Genomic DNA, 27,163 nt, shown 5'->3' with positions numbered 1-27,163 from the left:
ATCTTGGTACTTAATTCACTTCTCATTTTTGGAAGTCCTTTCAAAGTGACCTTGGTACCCAAGTTATGTTAAGCACCGCATTTCACCTTCAAACCAATGGACAAGATGAAAGGACAATCCAAACTCTATAAGATATGTTAAGGGCATGTATGATTGATATCAAAGGAAGTTACCGTTATTTGAGTTTGCATACAATAATAGTTACCATTCAAATATCGAAATGGCACCATTTGAAGCCTTGTATGGAAAAAGATATTGATCACCTATTGGATGGTTTGAAGTGTGAGAGGGTGCCTTTTTAGGACACAAATTAATGTTTGAAGCCTTGGAAAAGGTCAAGATTATTTCATAAAGGTTAAAGGCTTCCGAAAGATGCCAAAAGTCCTATTCAGATGTTAGAAAAATAGATCTTAAATTCAATGTGGAAGATTGGGTTTACTTTAAGATTTTGCCAATGAAATGAGTAATGCATTTCGTAAAGAAAGGGAAATTTAGTCCCCAATATGTAGGCCCATAGAGGATCCTAAACCGTATTGGTAAGGTGACCTATGAACCGGATTTTCCAATGGAAGTTCGCCTCGGTTCATCCGGTATTTCATATATCAATATTGAGAATATTGTGTTGGTGATCCCAATACTATTTTGCCTTTGGGTAATATGAGTGTTAAAGAGAACTTGACTAATGAGGAGCTTACGGTTGAGATTTTGGACCATCAAGCTAAAGTGTTGAGGAACAAGGAAGTTTCATGCATCAAGGTATTATGGAGAAACCAAGTGTTGAAACTGCTACATAGGAAGCGGAAGCATACATGATGAAACGATATCCCTATTTCTTTCCTTCTAAACTATTTAGCTCTTCATACTCGTATCCTTCAAGCTCTTACGTGCTGATCTCTCTACATTTCGTTACATGTAGGCATACTCATGAACCTATATAAATGATGTTTAAATTGCATTATTGCATTCATGTTGGATTGTTAAGCTATACACTCTACTCTACGTAAGCTAGTTCTACCTCATTCGAGGAAGAATATTCCCACGGGGAGATATTGTAATATCGCGAATGTTTGTAGGTTGAAATATGATATATGAAGGTTAAGCATTCCAAAAATGGTCTCGGTGAATTTTTAGGACCCGTATATCGAAAGATAATTTTTTTTTAATAAATTGCACAAAATAGTGAGGTGTGAGGCAAGTACGATCGCCCACTTTCTCCCACTAAGTGCAATTTTTCCCTGAGTCAAAATCAGGCCAAAATCTCATTCGCTCAAAATTGGCCAATCTAGGAACACATCCTTGTCATGGACTTTGGTGAGTTTCCTGTCTGAATTTAGTTTTTAAGTGGGGACACTTTAGATTTTTTTCTAATTGTTAGTTAATGAATCTAGACATTTTGAGGGCCTAATTCAACTCCGTAAACTATCCTAACTCTTAAATTCTATTCATTATTCTACAATTCACCTATACAAATTTTTCTCTCTCTACAAAAGCTCTCAAGGACTCAATTGAAGACTTCCGAGAAATTCACTCATGCTCTCCATCAAAACTCTGAAATTCTTCTAAATTCTTTCGTCTTCTCATACAATGTATATGGGTAATTGATCCTAGGGTACTTTTACTCAAGGAGCCCAACAAATTCTCTACTTTTTTCAATTAATTAATGTATATATTTTTATGGTTTTAATGATCTTCATTCCAATTGCATGAATTATGATTCTAATTATGATTATGAGTCTATCTTAATATAAATTGATGTCTATTTCATTGAATTAAAGAGTGTGTCTATGTATTTCACTATATTGGGCTTTAGGGTTCATTATATGAATTATATGTATTTTCAATTATACTTCCAAATGATATTATCTTTAATAATTATATGTGGGCTGACACAAAATATATGATCATACATATTTTCAATCCAATTTCATTATTTTCAGGTCAATGTATCACATATTCATGTTTACCCTAATTTCAAGTATATGTTTATGATCATGAATTTCAAGTATGTGAGAAAGCTTTATGAACGAGGGTGACTTAAGACCCTAATGATATTTTATGAAAGGGATTCGTAATGATGAAAGCCCTACACCCACATTTCATGCATCACATGATGATGAGCTATTCCTATGAACAAATTTATGAAGTATGATTTATGATTATGTTATGACATGTATTCCGTGAGATGTTGACTTAGCACCGAGAGGACTTTAAGGTGGAGGATCGACCTAAGCCCTAGTAGTAACCTCTAGTTCCTTAAACTACGTTGCCATTGTAGGTTTGCCAATATGCCTTAGCTAGTGGATCCATGTATAGAACATGATTATGATAATGTTTGATGGAGTCTACCTTGTCAAGAAGCCTCCCCCTTCTCGATATAGGGATCATCGGATTCCATGTTATAGCTCAAATGGTCATAATGTCGGTTATGCTTATCTCCGATATATGTATGGTCCTTTGGTGTTTTGAAAGATTAGTCCTATCTTTTACTTTTATATGATATTCTTATGGAGTAAAATGCTTTGACCTTTCTTATGCTTACATATGATTTTACTAACTCTTTCCTTTTTTTTTTTATGGGAACAGACCCTACACGAGGCTCCCACCTCTCGTGCACAGTCAGGGGTTGAGCAACACCCCCAAGCCTTAACATAAATAATCAAAATAAAATACAAGGAGGGGGACATAAACCTTACCTCCGATCCTATGGTGGTTCATAAGTCGGCTAACCTATTAAGGTCGGCTAACTCATCCCCGATACAAAAAAGAGACTAACTATAACTAGAAAGCATTAAACCTGTGAGAGGACTCCTCTCGGTACAAATCAACTAAGAAAGCATAAATGAGGGAGACTCTCCCCTTCCATGAGAATATAAGAAAGTAGCCTACACTAGTCCTATTCAATTATGCTACGACTCAGGCATAGCTACATTGAGAAAGAACAAGTATACGAACCTTCTATCTCGCATGGGTTGGGGAAATTCTTTTCATCTTTGCTCTTTTTAGACATGTCGTACCAAGTAGGTCCAAGGAAAGTTGCAGAAACAACAATCGTAGCTAAGGGGGATGAAATGATAGGAAGTAAATGTAGCCATAGCAGCCAGTTTGCTTGGGATTGTAGTTAAGGAAGCTGAGGGACAAAATAGGTGTAATATGCATTTTGTATGTGGTGCAGCCCTGACTTGAACAGCTGGTTGGATGGTTCCAGTGTTGTCTACTGATTCGGGGGGTACCTGCATATCTACAAATAAGCCAAGCAAGAGTTCTAATGCAGCCTTGGCTTAGATGTTTGACTGAAGGTGCCTTGGACTTTGGAAGGGGCCATTGTTGTTGTTCAATGTGCCTGCATAGCAGCAAATAAACAAAAAGAGAGTTGTGTTTGTTGGAGCTCCATCTTCTTGTCTTCTCATCAATGAGAGCAGTCAAGGAGTCCCAAAGGACTTGGATGAAAGGGGGCTGCTGCAGGTGTTGGATGAATACAGCAGGTATGCATGGATAGTTGGTGGGATTAGGAAAGGCCCTTGCAGTAGTGGTTGTTATGTCCCTTTTTCTGTGACTTTGTTTACCTGCATAGACATCAAACAAAGAACCAAACAAGTGTCATAGTAGTGGGGGTTGTTGCAAACCTGTAGGCTGCTTCTTGTTGCCTCCAATGGAGAGATGAGCAGCTCCTTAGAAGGTATCTTATGTGCCTGCACATAACAATTAAGAAAGCAAGGAGATTCAAGAATTTTGGGATGCAATGGGGCTGCTGCAGGTGTTGCAGGGATGGAATATGTATGGGTGTAGGGCTGGTGCTAACTCTTTCCTTATGCTATTTAAAATAGTCATTAGAACAACATGGTTTTATTTATGCATTGGATCACCTACATAGTTAGTACATTCAAACTTACTAATGAATATCTTATTGCCTACATTATAAAATAATGAAGGGACGGTTGCTTCACCTTATTCGTGTGGCTAGTTGGTGATCCATTTGGAAGATTGGTGTGGTGAGTTCTCATTCTTAGAGGTCAAGCTGAGTCATTTCCTCTTTTATTTTCATTTCTAGACTATGTTGAAATTTTAAGTCTTTTCTATGTCATGTCACTACTCTCGAGGGTGAGCTAGGAACAGGTCCGAATATGTCCTAGTCTCTGCCTATGCAGTCATGTAGAGGCATCTTGGGCATATTATTTAAAGTAGTCTATGTTGTCCTGATTCTCTCTAGTTATGTTGTGTTCATGAACTTTTATGAGTTTTCCTCTTATTGTTTACATTATGTATGCTTAGGATATGCTAAGAGGCTCGGATAGTGTTTCTTCAAGATTCCTACTTGACATGTCACGGCTAGACCCTACTTGGGTCATAACAAGCTCACCCAATCTCTAAATTAAAACCTTCTCTACACCAGTCCATGTCAATGGTGATAACCCATACTATGACTTGTAGGATGGTGAAGTTTAGCATGAGTACAAAATAAATGGTACTCAGTAGGAATAGCCCAACTGAATTCCATATATAAAGAAAGTATAAATAACATATAACTAAGTCAATAAAACACAAGCAATTAATTAGGAGCTAATACAAAGTAGTACATGAAATAAGGAAAAAAGATAGAATGCATAGACGAAAGAGTAGAGTTAAGAAACACACCTGATAGCGCAAGCCAACAATCTATTTACAAAGTTCAGATAGTTAGAACGAAAGAGAAAACTCTCAAAATTTACTCGTAGAAGTATTTATGATTTGTAGAAATGACTCATAACTAAAGTTCAGATACTTTTAAAGTTTGCAGATTTTGACACTTGTAGGACGAGTCCAAATGACTATCCGTCGTAATAAATACGAGTCGTAAAAATTACTTGTTCAAAAACATCAGAGGCTTGAAATCCACCCCTTTTCTCAGACCTGCAAGATGAGTCGTTTTGATGACTCGTCATTATTTCTATGACTTGTAGAGTAATTTCATAGGTCCAAATTCCAATTTTTAATTAAGGGTAATTTAATCATTTCTCAAGTTTGGTTCAATGAACCTAGACACAATTATTGCTAATTTCAAGCCTATATCTACCTAATCCTTTAAAATTTCCCTCATTATAAATCAGTCTTCTAAAAATATCTAAGACAAGGACCAAAATTCTCTCAAGGATTCATCTTCAAGCATCAAGCTAGGGTTTCAGATTTCACCAAGGTTTCTTCTTCAATTTTGAGTCATTTTAATCAAGGTGTGTGGAGATTGATCCATAGGTTCCTTTCACCCATGGAGTCCTAATGTTTTCTCAAAGTTCCATCAATTTTCAATTGATTTATGAACCCTAGTTTTGATGAATTGCATTGGGTTTTTTCAATTTCGTTTTGAATAGTTATCAATATTATTATAAGCATGTTTCTACATGAATTTCATCATTTTAAGTTGAATTATGGATGCCCATGCATAAATTTATCTCAATTATGATTTTAAGGTTTAAAGATGATTTTCATGAATTGATTATGAGCTCAATGATTTTCAAGTAAAGTTTTCATGATGTAAAGTTGAGATTATGATATTTTTTAATGTTGAGGTTTTGATATTTTTTACGGTCCTCTATTCAAGATTCTATGTTGTGAGACTATTTCCACATTTAAAGTCTATCTTCTAGTTTATACTTTGAATCATCATGTTATGCATGCTAAGAGGCTTGATTGAAGTCCTTTGGGATTCTAATCGTTGTACCATGTCTGAGACCTAGCTTGAATCGTGACATCTATGGACCGTAGATCCCATCCGCGAAATTCAGGATAAAAATTTAAGTCTCTAAAGTTTATTCCATGAGCCCAAGTTATGACCCGTGATTTGATTTACGACCAGTGGTTGCATCCATGAAAAACAGGCTGAAAAATCAAGTTTTAGGACTTCATTTCATGAGCTCAATTTATGGTCTGTATATTGATTCACAACATGTAGATTGAACCCGTAAAACTTATGTCCTGAAATCTCTAATGGGAGTTCTCTAGTAAAATATTCATAACATTTTACTCCAGACTTAAATTAACAAATGATCAATGGCATTGGAAAGAAGACTCATAGACATTTATTTTGGTAGGTCATAGGCCACCTAACTCTTCATATTCTTAGAGATATGATCATTTGAAGTTGACCCTTGTATGAACTCATGCGAAAAATTTAGCCGCTAGAAAAGCTATGAACTCAATTTAGTGCTAGAATTCCTTTATTACCCTAAACCACATCTGATACACTTTCTACACTTGGGCATAGACCTTAACACACATGAAAGGTAGGACATCTCCTGGTCCAAGTATACGCTTATGATGAATAGTTCAGATCTTTGGGGTAGAATTTTGCGAGGTGTTATAATTATATGAGAATGGTCTCTGAAGCTTTTAACCACCTACCCAGATTGTCCTCAAACCTACACTGTTGAGCAGAGATATCGTAAACCACTCCAAATGCATTTATAAATCTTCTTGTATCTGAGCTAAGTAGGAAAAACTAGATACGTTTCAATCCTAGCCACTAATCCATCTACAGATGAACCCCACTTCCCTTAACCCATGTTCTATTACTAGATTATGTCAATCGAGTTCCTTTATCAATTACTCATTTATGTATTGGTAGCTAAGCTTCATAATAGTAAGCATAGTATTAAGATAATAAAATATGAATGGTAGAATCTGCAATAGCAATCAATAATTAGGATATCATTTTGCATACTATGGTCAAAAACCCTAGAAAGAGAACCTTTAGTTACTCACAATCTTATTACAAACGCTAGAATTTGATGTATGAACAAGATATAAATCTAGCTAAAGCGATAAAGAAGTAAACCCTACATAGTTTAGCATCTGCTCGTGCTCTATGCCTCCACAATCTTGAATTCTATGAAATCCTCCCTAAAAATGAGTAAGGATGAGTATTTATAATATTTAGAAATCAAAAAATGACCAAACTTTTGGCCATGTCTTCACTGCCTCTCCTCGCGAGGTCGTCTATTGTGCCCTCCCCTTGATTCGTGCAGGGGTAAAATTCATAGGGGGGTGTTATTTTGACCCCCCTCCCATTTCTTTCCATCTCATTGGGCGAGATCCTGACTTCACTTTCCACTTTATTTTTTGAGTTTTATCCATTTTTTGCTTCATATTTTGTCGATTTCAAGATCTTTCACCTGAATGCACAAAACACCTTCCATAAACTCAAATAATGTAATTTAGTGAAAATACTAAGTATTAAGCTAGATATACTCAAAACAAGGCACAAATATGGGTGAAACACGACTAAGAAGAGTATAAATTCAATTAACATTGATTGCTCCCAACAAGAGTCTAATTTAATATTGCAGTACGATGCAAGTCACATTTCAGGATTCTCTCATCCTCTTATGCCTATGATTTTCTTCAATATCTTTCTTACTCTTTGAGGTTCATCTTTTTCAACTCTTAACCACTTTCTTTTTATCTTACCATTTTTAGGTTCAAGCTCTTTTCATTTAATCACTTTCTTCAAAAACTTGTAGTTTCATCCATAATAGACTCAGATTCTATAGGGTCAAGTAGAAAAACCCCACACTTATCTTGTATCACCTTTGTGATTATGCATAAATCTTTGTAGTAGGAAGGAATAAGGAGTTCTTTGTATATCTTGAATGACATCTCTTCACCATGCACTCTCATTTTTGACTGGACCAATCAGACATCAATCAGTGACTAAGAATGGGAGCCCCAAAATAATTGGCACATTGTCGTTTATATCAAAATTTGGAATTATAAAATCAATAAAAATTACAAATATACCAACTCTGATGAGCACATGTTCAGTAACTCCTTTTGGAGTACCTCTAGATCGATCAACTAATTGTAAAGTGATAATTATAGGTCACGACTCTCCCTAATCAAGTGTATGAAACATAAATGTAGGATAGATTGATACTTTCCCTAAATCACACAAGACTTGACCAACATAACTTTCACCAATTTGTATGGTGATAGTGAAACTCTCAAGACCCTTGAGATTTTGATGAAGATTACTCAAAACCCTTGTACTGCATTCTTTAGAGTGTGCCACTGTCTCAAACTCTACTAGTCGCCTGTTGTATGACACCATATCTCTAAGTTATTTTGCATATTTCCGTATGCCTCTTACGAATCAATCAATTGAATATTTATCTGTAGTTCTTTAAAGATGTAAAAGAACTTTCTAAAATTTTCATCCTCTTTGCTTTTTTGGAAACTCTGAGTAAATAGTAGTAGGAGTCACTCTACTACAATATCAAGCTGCTTAATAACCTCTGTTTTAACTACCTTTTCTGACAAAATCATTGGCTCTGGTTCTAGTATTTGTTCTGGAGCCGGTGTATGAATCAATCTCCATGGAAAAGAGGTAGAATTTTGCGACCCTAGAAAACTATCTCTCTTAGTAGGCTCTTCTTTAGTCAACTTCTTCCTGCTCCTCAGTTTAATAGCCATTACCTGCTTTGGACTGATCTCTATTTCACTAAGGCACCTCCAGTTCTGGCATATTGCATAATAAACAACTGCATTATTCATCGTTCTAGCACATTTCTACATCTTATTTATTATGGCTTGTTGCTGAGTAGCAAGATGTTTCTACTCAATTGCCATTTTCTGTTGGTAAGCCATCATTTCTTTTAAGGAACTATTTGCATGTTGAGGTAGAGGTTGCTGAAAATAATGAGTCCTATAATTGTTCTAATTTTTACCCTATGCTTTATTTTTTTATTCTTGATTGTAGTTGTTGCTATATTGGTTCTCTTAGTCACCACCAAATCTATTATGTTGTCCAATGTAATGGATGGGTTAAAAATGATCTCATAACTTCAGCCCAAAAATTTCCATTTTCCCAATTAAAATCAATAATTTAAAGGTGAAATCATCAATAAGGAATCATGTTAAAGTACAACATAACTTCAGGGAAAGAAATCAGTTAGCAGATAGACTAGCAAACAACTCTTTCAACTATTCAGGGACAAGGCACTACAATGCATTTTATCATCTACTAGGCAATTGTAGAAAGATAATAACATCGACAAGGCACAAATAGCAAGAATAAAAATTAAAACAAGGAAAATCAAAGAGAAATCAGACTAGCTTGAACTACATACAATATTGATTGGTACTACATGAGGTCCCACAATTATTATATATACACAGTAAGTTTATTCCATTATCAGAACTTAATAATTGTGAGTCTAGCTAAGCTACCTAGTCTAGGATTTAACAGTTTACAAAAAGGGCCACTAACAACAGTCGAGGGATACACAGTCAAATAGAAAGCATCATCTCAGCATCCAATATTAAACCACAAGAAAAGGAGCTAGGGAGCAACTTTTTTTCTCCACTGCTGCTTCTACTATTAAAAATGGAGGTTGAATAAGTTATAATAAAGCTACAATGATTAGGGGGAAAAGAAACTTACTTGAGAAATTAACAAAGGCATACACGAATAAGCACCTCTTTTGGGTCCATTTAGAACTTTCCACCAGAACACACACCTGTAAGAAGAAGACCTGTAAGAAAGAGGAAGTCATCAACAAAATCAATATTGGGGAGGAACCACCACAACTAAAGTTTAATATGATGATAAATAATGAAAATAAATTGGACACGAGAATTTTACGTGGAAACCCTCAAACAAATAGAGGGAAAAAATCATGGGGTAAAATTTTTTTTACTATTATGATATGGAGTACACTGCTCTCAAATACAAGGAAAAAACAACAATTAACACTTCTCTCTTGTAAAAGAAATAACTCACTAAAGAGGACACTCAAGACTATAATATTTATCTTGGTGTATAACTCTCTTTGTATTTTTACTCTCTCTCTCCTACACAAAACTCTCAAAGCCCTTAGGACTATATTATAAATTCTTTCATGTTAGAAGAAATGAGCTTATATTTATAGAGTCATAAACATTTTTCTATAAGAAAAGGACTAGCCAAATATATGAAAACTTTGTATTTTCCTTTTAGGAAAAGGAAAACCCAATTATACTAGGAAATTCTTTTCCTTTTCTTTTCCTTTTTCTGCCTACTTTTTCTGTCTACTTTTTTCTTATTTGAATTTGACTTTACTTAGCAGCCTTTGTTGACTTTTCTTTCAATCAATAGGTTACTTACCATTCTAAGCTGCAGAAACAAGCTCAATTTATCCTCTCCATGAAGGAACATTCACCACCCAAAAGAGAAAGAGGAGGAAACTAAGGTTGAAGAAAGAAAAAGTCATTATACTGAAGAATAAATTGCTAGATTAAGAAACCCTTAGAATGCCTAATTTGAAAAAGATAATATATGATTTTAGTAATATGTAGAGGACCGATATGATTTGCTGGTCCAACAGATTTTATTTTATATGAATTTTTTATTTTTGGGCCTGATTATGGGTCTATTTTTTGTGCTGATGTTATTTTTGTTTTTTAAAAATGAGCTTAGTGCTAAAATTTCATTTAAAAAAAAATTGTAACAAAAATGTATTTTTGAGCTCCCAAAATCGAGTTATGGGATTAAAGTTTAAAAACGAAATTTAAGTTCTACTGATATAATTGTTCTTTGTGATTGTGATTCAATCCTCGTGATCGTAACCTATCGACCCGACACACCATTGTGAATGTGACAAACCCTTGAAGAATGTGAAGCAAAACTCAATTGTACCGAACCTGAACCTTTAACCCTTCACGAGTGCTAGAGCTCGCCTACGCGATCACGATGACCCAAGAACCCCCTACATGAATACGACGCCTTTTTCGCGATTGTGAAAGGAATCAGCTGACACCAGATTAGAAAAACCAGCAGTTTAATTAACTTCTCAAAAATCTCCGAACGGATGCTCAAGATTCGTTTGGAATCCTTTTGAACGCAAACTAAATATGCTACTAGACTAAAAATATCATTCCACACATACTAAAACCATCAAAACACCGGTCTAATATCATCTTTTCCAAATGTAGACTGAGGTCAACTCTTAAGTAAGAAATTTCCAAACTTCCATGTATTGACTCAAAACTCATCTGAATGCATCGGGACCCAAATTAAAGGGTCAACTAGCTCAAACATCACTTTTTAGAGCTAAGAGAAATGTCAAAATTCCATTCCAAGCTCAGCTTTTGCAAATGTTGATTTTGTTCAATTATTCCAACTTCCCAAAATAAAAAACTCATCAAATCCTATTCAACCACCTCGGGTATCGTGTCACTCACCCTTATAGACCACAAGCGTTATGTTGAAGCTATAAAAAAAGGGTAAAACAGTTTTAAAAACACATAAAAATTTTAAAAAGGCCAAACCCATCGCTGGCCCCTTAAAGTTGGTGTCAACTTTCACTTAGACAACTAAACCAAGATATGTTCATTTTAGACACTTAATGTAAGGGTATATTGTGTCATTTTGATACTTTTTAATCAATCCGAAGTTTGAGCGTAGAGTGTGTATTACACTTTCCTGCACATAAATTAACTGACCAATTAAATTCTGCCAACACTACCAACTTTACATGTCATATAACTTTAAAATTAAATACTCAAAAGTTGATCTTCACCAGTTCAGTGTCTCTTCAGTTCAAAGAAACCCTCTTTTCCTTCTTCACCGATCAAAACCCACGCAAGTGTATGGAAGTTCAATTTTCGTTGATTTTCATTCAATGCCCAAAACTTGAACTTCAACACAATGTGTCCATTGTCTCTTCAGTTCAAACGAAACCATCTTTCTTCTTCACTGATCAAAACCTAGGTAAGTGTTTGAAAGTTCAATATTTCTTGATTTTCATTCAATTCTTAGTTAGTACTAACTGTTGTGTTTGTTTATGTTGCCAATTTCCAGGTTTAAAGATTGAAATCAAGTGTTGGAGATTGTATTTTTGTTGGGTGTTTTGATATTTCTATCAACTGCTTCTTGAAGTGACATTAGTTTGTGTTTGCATATTTCATCCTTGAAGAAGAAGGTGTATGTTTTGGTTTGGTTGTGTCCACTCTGTGTTAACATTTTGTAACTAGGTTTTTTTTTGGAAATTGCACTGATAAAGTAAGGGGCTTTTTGAGTATTTCCTTGTTGAGATATGGAAGACTATATATTGACATGTTTTCATCATAGGGGTCATGTGATCGCAAACCCTAATCCTACTTATAGAGGAGAAGTAGATGTATTTGCCGTTGCCATTGATAAAGATCATTTTAGCCTTGTCGAGTTTCTTTCATACATTGAAGACCTTGGGTACACAAATGTGAAGGGTTTTTACTGTCAAAATGAAATTAACAATGAACTTGTTCAAGTTACTTCTGATATTCAATTGTTAGACTATGTGAAAGACTTAATAGATGGTGATAACTTTCATGTTTATGTGGTCCATGAAATTGATGAGTTAGAGGAATTGCCAATTCTAGTTGGTCTTTTGCTATGGCCAGGCTCTATTGATGTTGGAAATGTGGAGAATGAGGCTGTTTCAGATGTGAATGAGACTGAGGATATTTCAGATGTGAATGAGTCAGATCTGCATAGTAGTGACTCAGATGTAAATACCATTCCTGATGAAGATGGTTTAAATGTTGATGAAGAATTGAGATCTTTTAGATCTGAAAGGAGGAACAAAAGAAATCCTAATCCTAAGAGAAAAAAGAAAGTACCTGAAGAAATATCAGTAGGTGAAGCTGGTATTGATAGAGGCTTTGAAGATATTAGAAGAAATAAGAAGGATATATATGTTGGCAGATTAGGAGGAGATGAAGATTATATTGATAGCTTAGACTGTGATAGTAATAATAGAACAGATGTGGTAGATGTAGAAGTCGTTAGGGGTGTTGATCAATCAGGAAGAAGGAAGAGTAAAAATGTCAGGTATGATGCTGAATGTGAAGTCTCTATTTTTGAACTTGGAATGATTTTTGAAAATGCTAAACAATTTAGAAAGGTTTTGGCAAATTATGCAGTAGAAAATAATTATCAAATTAAGTTAAGGCCTAATGAAACTCATAGAGTGAGGGCTACATGTAAATTCAAAGAAAAATGCAAATGGTTGTGTTATGGTGCAACTGATAGAGATTCTGGTAACTTTTTGATCAAGAACTACCATCCTATACATAAGTGTTCTCCATCAAATAAGAACAAAATGTGTACAAGTAAATTCCTAGCAAACAAATTCAAGGATGAAATAACTAAACAATCATTCATAAAGATTTGGAAAATACAAAAATTATGCAGGGAGAAGTTAGGATTGTATGTGGGTAGGACCATCTATTACAAGGCAAAGCTAATGATTCTTAGAGAATCCATGGGTGACTAGAATATGAAATTTGCAAGATTATGTGATTATGCTGAGGTTATAAAACAGACCAATCCTGGTAGTTCTGTTTTTTAAGAATGGATGGAGAAACTACACCAGGAAAGAATTTGTTTGTGTACTTCTATGTGTGCTTGGAGGCATTGAAAAGAGGGTGGAAGGAAGAATGTAGAAGAATAATAAGATTTGATGGATGTTTCTTAAAGGGTGCTTGCAAGGGTGAACTTCTAGTAGCAGTTGGCAAAAATGAAAACAATCAGATGTTTCCTATAGACTGGGCAGTTGTAGATAAGGAAACTAAGCATAGTTGGAGTTTCTTCATCAATTACTTGAAAGAGGACCTGCAGTTGGGTACTAGAAAAGGTCTTACTATGATAGCAGATATGCAAAAGGTAATTACATATTACATTTGCTAAAGCTATCAGATTATCTATTAAGTATTGACTTGCATTTTATTCTCTTTGGAGGGTTTTCATGCAGCAGTTGCTGAACTGCTACCAAATGCTGAAGTTAGAATGTGTGCTAGACACATTTGGTCTAATTGGAATCAAACCTGGAAAGGAGAGGAAAGGAGAAAACAATTTTTGAGATGTGCAAAGTCAAGTTTTGAAGTGAAGTTCAAGGATGAGTTTCATGAAATGAGAAAACTTGGTAAGGATATTTGTGCTGACTTATTGCATTATCCAAAGGTGTCATGGGTTAGGGCATTCTTTCAAGAGCATTCCAAATGTGATGTAGTTGAAAATAACATGTGTGAGACCTTTAACTCATGGATCATATCATGTAGATACAAATCTATAATAACCATGTTGGAGGAAATTAGGAGAAAGATGATGACAAGAACTGTGGACATGATTAAGTTTGCCAACACCTGGATATCTGATATTGCACCTATGGCTAGACTTATCTTAGAGGAGAATAAGGACAAGTCTAGGACATGAAAGGTGCTTTGGAATGCTAATGTTGGGTTTGAGATTGGAGAAGGGGAGTACATACATACAGTTAACTTGGCTGATAGAGTTTGTAGTTGTAGAACTTGGCAACTGAGAGGCATTTCATGCCAACATGCTATTGTTGCTTTGTGCCACATAGAACAGGAGCCTGAACCTCTTGTGGAGCATTGGTATAAGAAGGATACCTTCTTAAAGGCTTATAGTCATTTCATCCAACCAATTCCAAATATGAAGATGTGGCCTGAAACTAACAATTCACGGATTGAACCTCCTGAACCTAAACCAATGCCTGGCAGACCTGCAAGAAATAGAAGAAAGAGCAAAAATAAACCAAGAAAGAAGTATGGAAAAATTTCTAAACAAGGGGTGAAACAGACTTGTTCCATGTGTAAACAAGGTCATAACAAGAGATATTGCAAGGTAACATAATTTATACTTGCTTGTGTCTTTTTTAATCACTTGTTGAATTTTTAATGAACATATATTTTGTGGTTAAATATTCAGGTTGCTGCTCAAAACTCATAATTTACAGGTCAAAGCTCACAAGGAAGTAGCCAACCTCAACCAAAAAACTTCAGTCAACCTGAACCAACAACATTCAGCCAACCTGCATCAACTACATCAAGCAAGCATGCTTCTTCAAAAATAGTTTGTGCGGATACAAGTAGAGTTAAGAGGGTGAATGATACAAGCTCAATCCAACCACCATCATATGTGGATACAAATATTCCTTTTACAAGAGGAATAACAAGTCAAATACCTCAGAGAAGAAAAGAGATTGCTGGACAAAAGAGAGGAGTTGCAGCAACTGGAGAAGACTATGCAGGAGGAGGGACAAAGAAGCCATCATATGGTGGATCAAGTAATGTTGGATTTGGCATATTCACAAGTGCAAGTGGAACCCAAATACTCAATGTATGTTGTTTTGTCCTTTGGTTACATATTAATCTTCAGTAAAGCGCAGCATACTAACTAATTTTGGTTTCTCTTTTTCTGTAAAAACAGCTAGGGATTTCAAGTCAAAGGATTCTGCCAACAGGTTCAAATTATAAGGATGCAAGTTCAATAGGCATAGACCTTGGTTTTAAGCCTAGAGGCTTGAGATGGAAAAATAGAGATGATGTCACTACCAACCAGTTGCAGAAAATGGTAAACAAAAAGAAGTAACAGCAGCTTGAAGTTTTGAATACTAACTGTGTGTAATGTATTCAGTTTTGACGATTGTGTAACCTTGTTAAACCAGTCCACTGATCTTCGTATTTAACATAATGTTAACTTTGAGTTTATTGTTGATTATGTTTTTGTAGTTGCACTGTGATATTGTTAAATATTTTTGGTATTAAATTTGTGAAGTCTCTATTTTTGTTGTTGGTATTAACCAGTCCACTCAATTTGAGTTACATTGTGCAGAAATTTTGAACTTTTAATAAGTGAAATATGACATCAACAAGATGTGAATTGTATACAACAATAACATCAAAATACATACAAATGTGGTCTAGCTAGAAATTAACAGCAACAACGAAGATTATTTCTTCACAGCAACAACAACATCACCCATACATTAACTTTACAGCAACAACAACATCAACTTTACAGCAACAACAACATCAAAATAATACTGCAAAACATAAGCAATTTTACAGCAGATTCTTGAACAAAACATAATGTTACTTTAAGGCAAATACACAACACATTTTAACAACTAGGCTTCAATCTCCATATTCCAAACACTACCAACCCAGCAACGATCACACCAACAATAAATATATTTCTTGCTTGGTTTATTTTTCATCAAAAGCCTTAACTTTCTTCAACAAACTCTAGATCACCTTATTTGCTTGAGGAGGGTGTCGATCTTCATACCAATAAAATAAATCACTTCCACCCATTTTCTACAAAATCAATCAGAAAAAAAATTAGAAGCCCACAATTAACGGAAAATACTTATTCCTTTTTTTTGTACTTACACGAAATAAATGGAGCTTTAACATTCACATTGAATAAAAGTTACAATATATGAGTAAAAATATCAACATAAAGAATTACTTTACCTTTGAAAGCTTACAAGTAAAAAATCTACGACCTAGATTTAGTTGAGTTCAAGAAGTCTTTAATAGTGCTTCATTACCACATTTACAATATCGACATTCATCCAAAGAGGCATGGAAGAGTTGCAGAAGCTCGACATGAAAGTGTAGGAGAAGAGTGAGAGAAAAACAAAGAAGAAGAGAGAGCTGATTTTTGCCCTAAATCAGAGAAACAATCTAAGAAATTAGGGCAAAAAAGAAGAAGAAGATGCATAAATATATAGATAAGAGGGATATGACCGTTATAGGCCAAGTCTGATGCCACATCAGCTGAAAAATAGCTTCTACGCGCCTCTAGTAAGTGCAAAATACGCGAGGGTCCAGCTGATTAAAAAGTATCAAAATGACACAATATACCCTTACATTAAGTGTCTAAAATGAACATATCTTGGTTTAGGTGTCTAAGTGAAAGTTGACACCAACTTTAAGGGGTCAGCGATGGGTTTGGCCTTTATAAAATGACTTTGAGGATCGTTACAATATGAATTTTGTAATGCATTTGGAGCCCTCTAATAGGATAACGCTTAGATTACAGAATAAATATTTGTCTAGCATACATATTTCTTAGTGATAATGTTATCTTGATTTTTATTATTTATTCAAGAGAAAAGGGCCAAGAATATCCCTAACCTATTTGAAATGACTCAAAAATATCCATCTTCGACTTTTGGTTCAAGAATACCCAGAACCTATTGGAAATGACTCAAAAATACCCTCCTTCCACCTTTTGGTCTAAAAGTACCCTTCACCTTTGTTTTTGGCTAAAAAATGTCACTCCTTTCATTTTTTGGTCTAAAAATACTCCCAAATAAAATTAAATTGAATTGAATTTTTTTACTAATTAGTTAATTTTTTTATTTTTTCTAAAAGAATTTTTTTTATTTATTCAAATTTTTAATATTATCTCTCCTCAAAATATTTAAATAAAAAAAATAAAAATTTATTGTGTAAATATGAAGAATAAAATTTTTATCTTCACCGGAGACCTAAAGGTGGAAGGGGGTATTTTGAGTCATTTTCAATAGGTTTGGGGTATTCTTGGATCACAAGGTAGAAGAGGATATTTTTGAGCCATTTTCAATAGGTTAGAGGTATTCTTGACCATTTTCTCTTTATTCAATACTCAAAGTTTAGTCCAAAAATATCCCTACTATTGTTATTTAATATGTCAAAAATATTCATTTTATAATAAATAAATTTATTCATTTTTTTAAAACAAATTCATTTTGAATGAAAGCATTACTTTTAAAGAATTCTATTCTGGTTTCTTTTCTTTAAACTCACTTAACCAATAAACAAATATGAAGTAATCTAATCCCATTTTATCAATTAAAATAAAATAACTCCACATACCTTTTTAACTTATAATAGAGGTTATATATATATATATATAAGATTATAGTAACTCCATCATTAATTTTTTATATAAATAATGATTAAGAAAATTCTAATAAAATAATAAAAATAATTATCTTCACCGGAGAATCTTGAAATCATGCCAAAAAAGTCGGGAATTTGAAATTAGAATAGGATAAATATTTGCTAATTAAAAAATTACTATTTGAAAAGGAATGTGTTTAAAAAAAAGAAATAATATATTTATTTAGGAAAAAAGGATCAAACAATAGGAGTATTTTTTTTTGGATCAAACTATTAATGGTAATAACATTTTTAGATGAAACAATATGATATTTTTGTTCAATTTAGGTATAGTTTAAAGATACAACAACAACAACAACAAACCCAGTATAATCCCATAATGTGGGGTCTAGGGAGGGTAGAGTGTACGCAGACCTAACCCCCACCTTGAAAGGTAGAGCGGCTGTTTCCGAAAGACCCTCGGCTTTAAGAGAGGACAAGATAAAAGGTCAGATAGGGGCAAACATACAGAAAACAAGATGAAAACAGGAATAGCAAAAGGGAAAGTCGTGGTAGAGTGGTACGGGAAGAAAGAGGCATAACTACAATAAATAAATAAATAAGATAAGATAAGATAGATAAGACAATCAAAGTACAACGGTGCCACAACTATAAACAGCAATACAATGCAGAAATCAAAAGGCAATAAACAATGAGCAGAACTACAACTACTATGGTGCAAAAGATGAATCACTTAGCCTTTAATCCTAATCTGAGTCCTCCACAAAGGAAATTATAGTGCACTAATGCGCCTACTAATAGGGTAGGGTAACGCGACTATGTACTAGCCTTCTACCCGAATGCGGGTCCTCCACACACTCCTATCTAAGGTCATGTCCTTAGTAAGCTGTAACTGCGCCATGTCTTGTCTAATTACCTCTCCCCAATATTTCTTCGGCCTACCCCTACCTCTTCTGAAGCCATCCATGGCCAACCTCTCACACCTCCTCACTGGGGCATCTGTGTCTCTCCTCTTCATATGCCCAAACTACCTAAGTCGCATTTCCCGCATCTTGTCTTCCACTGAGGCCACTCCTACCTTATCTCGAATAGCCTCGTTTCTAATCCTGTCGCTCCTGGTATGCCCACACATCCATCTCAACATTCTCATCTCGGCTACTTTCATCTTTTGGACGTGAGAGACCTTAATTGGCCAACACTCCGCCCCATATAACATAGCCGGTCTAACAACCACTTTGTTGAACTTGGCCTTAAGTTGTGGTGGCACCTTCTTGTCACAGAGCACCCCGAAAGCGAGCCTCCATTTCATCCACCCTGCCCCAATACGATGTGTGACATCGTCGTCAATCTCCCCGCTGCCTTGTATGATAGACCCCAGGTACTTGAAACTACCTTTCTTTTGGATGGCCTGGTCACCAAGCATAACTTCCGCGCCAACCTCATTGGGTGTCTCACTGAACTTGCACTCTAAGTACTCTGTCTTGGTCCTACTCAGCTTAAACCCTTTAGACTCCAGGGTGTGTCTCCAATCCTCCAGCTTAGCGTTAACTCCGCTACGAGTCTCATTGATCAGGACTATATCGTCCACAAAAAGCATACACCATGGCACCTCACATTGAATTTGTCGCGTCAATACATCCATCACCAAGGCAAAAAAAACGGACTAAGGGCTGATCCTTGATGTAACCCCATCACAACTGGGAAGTGTTCTGAGTCTCCTCCTACTGTCCTTACCCTGGTTTTGGCGCCCTCATACATATCCTTGATCACTCTAATGTACGCCGTCGGTATACCTTTAGCCTCCAAACATCTCCATAGTATTTCTCGTGGAACTTTATCGTAATCCTTTTCTAGATCAATGAATACCATATGCAAGTCTCTTTTTCTCTCCCTATACTGCTCCACCAGTCTCCTCATAAGATGGATAGCTTCAGTAGTTGAGCATCCCGGCATAAATCCAAACTGGTTCTCTGAAATAGACACGCCTTTCCTAACCCTCATCTCCACCACTCTTTCCCACACTTTCATAGTATGGCTTAGAAGCTTGATACCCCTATAGTTGTTGCAACTCTGGATATCTCCCTTATTTTTGTATAGAGGGATTAGTACGCTCGACCTCCATTCTTCGGGCATCGTTGCTGTCCTAAAGATGACATTAAATAACCTAGTCAGCCACTCCAAACCTACCTGGCTCGTGCTCTTCCAAAATTCACCAGGGATCTCGTCAGGTCCGGTCGCTCTTCCCCAGCACATCCTACGCACAACACCCTTAAGCTCTTCGACCGAAATACTCCTGCAACACTCACCAACGCGACGCCTCCCTGTATGTTCCAAATCTCCCAACATAATCTCTTTGTCTCCTTCTTCGTTCAAGAGTTTATGGAAGTACGACTGCCATCTCTGTTTAATGAGGGTCTCTTCTACCAATACTTTTCCATGTTCGTCCTTAATGCACTTCACTTGATCCACATCGCGTGCCCTTCGCTCCCGCATCCTGGCTAGCTTGAACAATTTCCTATCCCCGCTTTTTTCTTCTAGTTCAGCATAAAGGCGTTCAAAAGCTGCCATTTTTGCCGTCGAAACTGCTGACTTTGCCTCCTTCCTCTCTATCTTATAAAGTTCCCTATTCGTCCACTTCTCCACCTCGTCCTTGCTTTCTATCAGCTTCGCATACGCTATCTTCTTCACTTCCACCTTCCCTTGCACTTCTCCATTCCACCACCAGTCCCCTCGGTGCCGGCCACGGCTACCTGTCGAGACTCCCAACACTTCCCTTGCTACAACCCTAATACAACTAGCCATCCTATCCCACATAGTGTTCGCATCCCTACTACTATCCCAGGCCCTCATATCCTTTAATTTCTCCCCCATCTCCAGGGCGCTAGTCGTGGTCAAACTCCCCCATCTGATCCTAGGTCGGTCATTCCGGATCCTCTTCTTCCTCATCATCTTGATCCCTAAATCCATCACCAAGAGCTTATGTCGGGTCGTAAGGTTGTCGATCGGAATGACCTTACAGTCTTTGCGCAGACCTTTATCATCCTTCCTAAGGAGTAAAAAGTCTATCTGGGTCTTAGCCACCGCACACCGGAAGGTTATCAAGTGATCCTCTTTTTTAGGGAAACTCGAATTGGCTATCACCAACCCAAAAGCTCTTGCAAAATCCAACAATGAGACTCCTCCTCCATTTCTGACCCCGAAGCCGAAGCCTCTATGCACATCATCATACCCTCCCGAAGTAGACCCGATGTGCCCATTGAAATCCCCTCCCACGAAAAGCTTCTCAGTAGACGGTATGCCTCCCACTAACTCGTCCAAATCCTCCCAAAAATGCCTCTTATCCTCCTCGTTTAAGCCTGCTTGCGGCGCATAAACACTAATAATGTTCAACGTGTTCCCTTCAACGACCACCTTAATCGACATCATCCTATCATTGTATCTCCTAACCTCCACCACCTGATCCCTTAAGTTACTGTCTACTAAAATGCCTACCCCATTCCTATTCTTCGATCTACCAGAGAACCAAAGCTTATACCCGTCTACCTCCTAAGCTTTAGAACCTACCCATTTGGTCTCTTGTACACACGCTATATTAATCTTCCTCTTCTTTAGGATCTTAACTAACTCTATGGATTTTCCCGTCAACGTCCCAATGTTCCAAGAGCCTATTCTCATTCTAGACGCTCCTTTAACCCACTTACCCCTCCTAACCCCCGTCCCCGTCCCCGTTCCCGTTCCTGAGTAAGAACATGACCCTAGTCTACCATCACTATCCAAAGCCACGAAAACGTGTATGAACTAATAAATTATTCGAAGGTTTAAAGTTAGCAAAATGTAACTACAATTGTATGAGTTAGAAATAAATAGGGGAAGATATGGGAACCGGAGGTACCAACTCCAGTTGAAATAAACCTGATTTCCAAGGTGATGTTCACAACGATTTTTGAGTTGTGCGGGTAGCAGATCTTGGGTTGAACAAATTCTTGGGCCAAGCACCCAAAAATGATTGCATTTAATGAAGCAGTATTTCGTTGAGGAATTTCGTCGAACACCTTCAAGGCACCAATAAGGTAACCCTGCAAAGAAGATAAGAAAACAAGAGAAAAGAGAAATACCTATAAAATGTTTCTCTAATGAAACAATATATATGTAAAAGATAAATTTGCTAAACAATAGATAGGAGATGCAAGCAAAGATGGAGAAACTTCAGGATGACATGAATAACACAATGCAGCAAAATGGGGTATACAATCTGTGTTCCTCCTCAAAGATCGAAACTGTACAAATCAAAAGAGAAGATGGAATTGTTGTTTTTCTTATAAGAATTATGAAAACAATAAATTAGAAAGAGATAAGCATAATAACTAAATCACGAAGAAGGTTAGTGTTATGAGATTAAATATGAAAAGAAATCTCTGAAATTATACAAAAAATCTTACGTATTATTATTATTTTTGGAACAGGTCATAGTTTAAAGATATTTTTAAAAAATAAATCCGTCCAAAAAAACAAAGTGTTAAGGGGTGTATTTTTGGGGGTATTCCTTTCCCATATCAGTGGATCCCCATTTCCGCCTAATTGTTCTCGTCTCAGTTATCTCTCCATTCTTTTCTCTAACAGTATAGGTGTGTATCGAAATCCCTAATTGCTTTTTCGACAAAATCCTTTTTGGTTTGTCGAAGAAATTCTTGTTAATTATCTCTCCATCTCTAATTTGTTTGTATTCGAGTGGATTGTAGCTGAGCTCATCTTGTGATGGAACCCAAAACCTTCAATTATGGCCTAAATAATTGATTAAAACTGATTTTGGAGAAACTGACCATTCTATTGAAGATGACCTTAGTGAATCTCTTTGATATATAGGTTGCCATCTTTACTTCTATGTGCACTTCCTCTTATGGGTAGTAATGCTTTTATATTTGGACTTCAAATCTAACTACCTTTTGCTTGTTTGTCTGTGTGAAACACTTGAAATCGATACCATATAATTTATTTCTTATGTCTTTTGGTTTCATATTTCTTATGTCACTCTTCTTTTTTTCATGTTATGCAACTCTTAAATGGGATATTCTTCTTTTCCCTAAAGATTCAAACAATTCATGCATAATTATGCTGTGACTTTGTAACATCATTTGTCAAATGTGGCTAACATAATCGTAATTCGTCAATTCAGATCCATGGCAACTGGAACTTCTTCATCGTCTTTACTTCCTTCTGATGAAGAAGATGAGATACTGATGTTATATGGGTCGGAATCGGGTTGGGTTGAGCCCAAAAGTTACTGTGATCACCTCGCTTCTCTGTCCTCTGATCTCACCCATATTCCAACTCCTGATACTCCTTGCAACAGGTTCATCTTGTTACATTCTTCTCCTTTCCAAACTCCTAAATACCCAATACATATCGTATGTTATTACGCTACTTCCTGTCACACTAGGTTGTCAAGTGTACATTTCTCTTTGTTTCATTTTATTTTCTTCTTTTTTGAGCTTGTAATGAGATTAATTTATGTTAATTCTTTTATGCAATAATTAGTCTAATAAGCATTTTTATTTCTATTAGACTTCCAATGTTTAGCTATTCAAAACTTGTTTCTAGATTGAAGTGTCATGAATTAACATCATGTTTAACAGTTAAGGTATTTTTTTCCCCATAGTAGGCACTGAACACTCCTTTTCTTCTACGACCTTACATCAGTTCTCTATTTGCCATGTTGTTATTAATTTACACCAAATATAAGGAATAGTGAATGTAAGAAATGTTAGCAAGTTCCAATTTGACAAGTTCAAACACATGGAAAGAGAAGAAACATGGACTGATTTCAAGGTTGAATAAACATATTTAGAGTACTTCTCGCTCTTTTTCTTTTAAGAAGGAAAGGTGAGTTTTATATTCCTCTAAATTTTATACATCAATATCCTTTTGGTTCTAAATTGTATTTTTCGCATTCTGTGTGCTATTTGATATGCATTACTGTATGTCCTTAAGGAACTTGCTGGTCAGTCCACTTTCAGTTCTGTAGTTTCTAACTTTGTATTTTGGAATTAATAGTACATTTGTTGCTTTGGCTTACTGATATCATATAGGCATTTAGCGATTTGATACACTCACCTATATGTATAGACACTTACAGTTATTCCAGACTAGGAAAGACTGGTTTTAATTTACTTCTCGTTTCTTCATTATTAAACCTACTATACCTGTGAGAATTAGCTATAAATGTTTATGGAAATTCTGGTTGGAAGCAAAGGAATTTGGTGACATTGTGCGAAAACCTTTTTGAAGGTGCCAACATCCAGCAGAGAACTGGCTATGTTTGTGCTGCAAGGAGGTTCTCTGCAGTCGATTTGTTAATAAGCACATGCTTGAGCATTACAAGCTGACCAATCACTCTTTAGCGCTCAGCTTTAGGTAACTTTTGTGAGACAAGACATCAATATTTTTCATCATTTTATTTGTCTTTGTGAATAAATGCATCTTTGAGCAGAAAATAACACATTTTTACTGGATTTGCTTTCTTTTTCTTGAGCAGTGATTTATCAGTATGGTGTTTCTCCTGCAATGCATACTTAGATGCTCAAGCAATAATGCCATTGCAGTCTGTTCATTTCACCGCCTACATACTGAAGTTTAATGAGCCTCCACCTTTGCGAGCAGTGGAGTGTGTACAAATTACAGATAACAGAGCAGACGGCTCTACTTCTGGGAAGTAATCACGCCATCTTCCCTTTGATGCCTATGATGTTAGGTTGTTCAAACATTCTATTCAAACTGATTTGTCTATAGGAAAATGGTTTAGCGAAAGGCATTTTTATCTAGATGTTGACACATTAACCTCTTCTTTCTGTGCTTGGTAAGCAAAATAGTTTCTTGAGTATACGGTGCACTAAGAAGGCACTGTCAGCATAAAAGTTTCAGTGTAGACATTGATGGAATCTAGGATGTTTATCATTAACAATATTCATCCTCCACTGGAAAATCATCTATTGATACATGTAGTAGACCTTACAAAGAGTGTTTCTTTTCCTTCAAAACATTTTTGATACTTTTTTCCAAACACAATCCAATAATGCATCAGTGAATAGCTATCAGATGGGTACTGCAGTCCTAGGACCCTGGTTGTATGCGTTAAGAGATTCAGAAGCAGGCACCATCTCTGCAAGTCATTTTTGTCATGGAACTACTATCTCCTAAATTTGATATGTTTATTACGAAAATCTAAAACAGCAAACCAGTCGTGAGAGCAAAAGTAAGGACTATTATGTTTAGCATAACTTAACCATCCGAACCAAATATTGTCTAGAGGGAAATTGTTTTTGACCCAATGACATCATTGATCACAGGGAAATTGTGCCAAAAAAGAAGAAAAAGTGGGATGCACCTTGGAGTAAGAATAAGAACAATATAAGATATGTCTGAACTCCAAAAGAAAAAATAATTAGAGTTTAGAACTATCAGTCTGCTGGTAAAAATTGGCTTGCCCTCAATTCTGGACATCTCTGTTAAAAGAAGTGGAAATTCTTGACTCAAGAAGAGATTATTAAGTACTTGTATAAAGCGGTATGATTATACTTTTCAAAATTTCAAAGGGATAAAGAAACGGAAATTGAAGAGCTCTGAATTCACAGCATTCAAGTTATATTTATATTATACCACTTTTTGAGTACGCAGCCCACATTAATGAATACAAAATGTAAGAAATATACATATTTGATTTCTGACACCTGCGTTGTACATGTTTTTTCAAGGTACAACTATTTTTTTTTACCTTAAATATTACTATAATTTTATCCAGATTTTTTCTTGTCTAAGGTTGCCTGATTTCTTTTGCCTGTTTTTTAATGTGAACCACTTCTAATATAGAGCGAGTTGTATTGCAAGTTTCGTTATTCACTCGATGACAATAATCATTAAGAAGTCTAACCCTAAGTCCTGCTTTTTATTCTTAAAAATACATCAAAAACTGTAATTTTTTAATTCAAAATTATCATTTAAAATAATTTGAACCCAAAATTAGTAGAAGTAAGAGAATTACCAAAAAAAATCTAAAGAATTTGATATAAATGAAAGCTAATAAAGGAATTGCAGAAATATTTGTATAATAATAGTTTATGATAATAAAACTGTTCCAAAAGATAGAAAATTGAAAAAGTATAAAAATCAAATTCAAGTTCGAACACCAGATTTTGAAAGTTCGTTCAATACAAAAGCTAAAATTTAAAAGCTTCTTTTTTTTTGAAATTTTAAAAGCTTGTTCCAAACAAACTCCAAACTTTTCGTACCCTTATTTGTGATAAGATTAATTTGCAAAAGAGTTGCTTAGTTTCTTTCTAGCAATCCTTTAAACTAACACTATATTAGATGATAGACATAAAAAGAACCTGAAAATACTTTCAGATTATAAAAACATGTAATCACATTTTGATTCAATAATTTGGCAGAGTTGTGAAATGTATGATGTTTTATAACAATTACAAATAAAATATATTTTCAAGAACCATTGAAACATGATTTTCAACTGTTTCATTGCACATAAAATAACATATATGCAGAGATAGAAAAAAACAATGAGTTCTAGTTAGTACAATAAATACTTGAATACAATACATGAATAATAATTATAATTATAAACATGAGTAATTTTCATAAATTGTTGAGTATTAACCAGATGAATTCATAATCCGATGATGTATATGTACACTCGTTTAAATTTTCAAGAAAAAATCACGTTTACTAACTATGGCACAATTTTCAATAAAAGTTTCAAATATCAAATTTTAAAATATCGTTCCAAGCAAACACCAAAATGTACAAGCATCGGTAATATCTCATCTATGACTATTTTTCTTTTCCTCGTACTAGTATAAGTTAATTAAAACTTTAATGATATATAATGGGTAATCAAGATTGGGTTTGATTGATCTACACTATTTCGACACTACCTAAGTGAAGAACCAAAATTTTTAACTCATGATAAATTGTCCAGATTTGGTTAGAAAAGCAAAAAGAAAGAAGATGCAGGTTTTGCGAAAGAATATTAAAAGACCTAACTTGCGTTATGGAGAAGATGAACAGTAAGGAGAAAGATTCATTCGGAAAATTAATTTTCAAAGACAATGAAATTATAGGCAACTCTTGATTGAATCAGTGTGATTGTAGTAGATTCTTGAAGACGTGCCTTTCCCTAGGGTAGCATCGGTTCGGAATCAAACATCGCTAGTTAATTTTGACTGAAGATTATTTAGGTTAGTAAGGAGGGTATTTTAGTAATTTAATTTTTAAACTTAAAGGGTCTTTATGTAATTCAACTTTCAAAATAGGGAGTTCATGCTTTTAAAATAAATACTAGTGTCTATGAAGGTGTTTTGAGCGTTACTCCCTATCAATTATCATACAAAAAAGAGCCCTAATGACTAACTAGGAGTCCGGTCCCGCACCTGACACTTGAATTGGGATTCAACTTTCGAACCACGACCCGACA

The 27,163-nt window shown here is 35.4% G+C and overlaps 1 protein-coding gene across 2 annotated transcripts; it reads left to right on the top strand.

Annotated features, from left to right (window-relative positions):
• Positions 1-22,184: 22,184 nt before the first annotated feature.
• LOC129877669 (uncharacterized) lies at positions 22,185-24,661 on the top strand. 2 transcript variants are annotated; one of them, XM_055953195.1, is made up of 4 exons: positions 22,185-22,307; positions 22,856-23,032; positions 23,968-24,093; positions 24,215-24,661. In XM_055953195.1, exons 2-4 carry the CDS (start codon positions 22,860-22,862, stop codon positions 24,393-24,395), a joined length of 480 nt encoding a protein of 159 aa, XP_055809170.1. In that variant the 5' UTR covers positions 22,185-22,307; positions 22,856-22,859; the 3' UTR covers positions 24,396-24,661. The 2 variants fall into 2 exon arrangements, with proteins under 2 accessions (XP_055809170.1, XP_055809171.1); XM_055953196.1 differs by lacking the exon at positions 22,185-22,307 and adding an exon at positions 22,316-22,545.
• The last annotated feature ends 2,502 nt before the right edge of the window (positions 24,662-27,163 follow it).

The sequence above is a fragment of the Solanum dulcamara genome, chromosome 12 (assembly GCF_947179165.1).
Source record: "Solanum dulcamara chromosome 12, daSolDulc1.2, whole genome shotgun sequence".
Lineage (NCBI taxonomy): Eukaryota > Viridiplantae > Streptophyta > Magnoliopsida > Solanales > Solanaceae > Solanum > Solanum dulcamara.
Note: the sequence above shows the minus strand (reverse complement) of the source record. Positions and strands in the feature narration are given on the sequence as shown.

What these genes read in the sequence shown, in the direction of transcription:
- LOC129877669 (XM_055953195.1), top strand. Translation starts at nt 22,860, where the DNA reads ATGGCAACTGGAACTTCTTCATCGTCTTTACTTCCTTCTGATGAAGAA. An exon ending in CCTGATACTCCTTGCAACAG is followed by an intron (nt 23,033 to 23,967) that starts GTTCATCTTGTT and finishes ACCTTTTTGAAG; the next exon opens with GTGCCAACATCCAGCAGAGA. An exon ending in TCTTTAGCGCTCAGCTTTAG is followed by an intron (nt 24,094 to 24,214) that starts GTAACTTTTGTG and finishes TTTCTTGAGCAG; the next exon opens with TGATTTATCAGTATGGTGTT.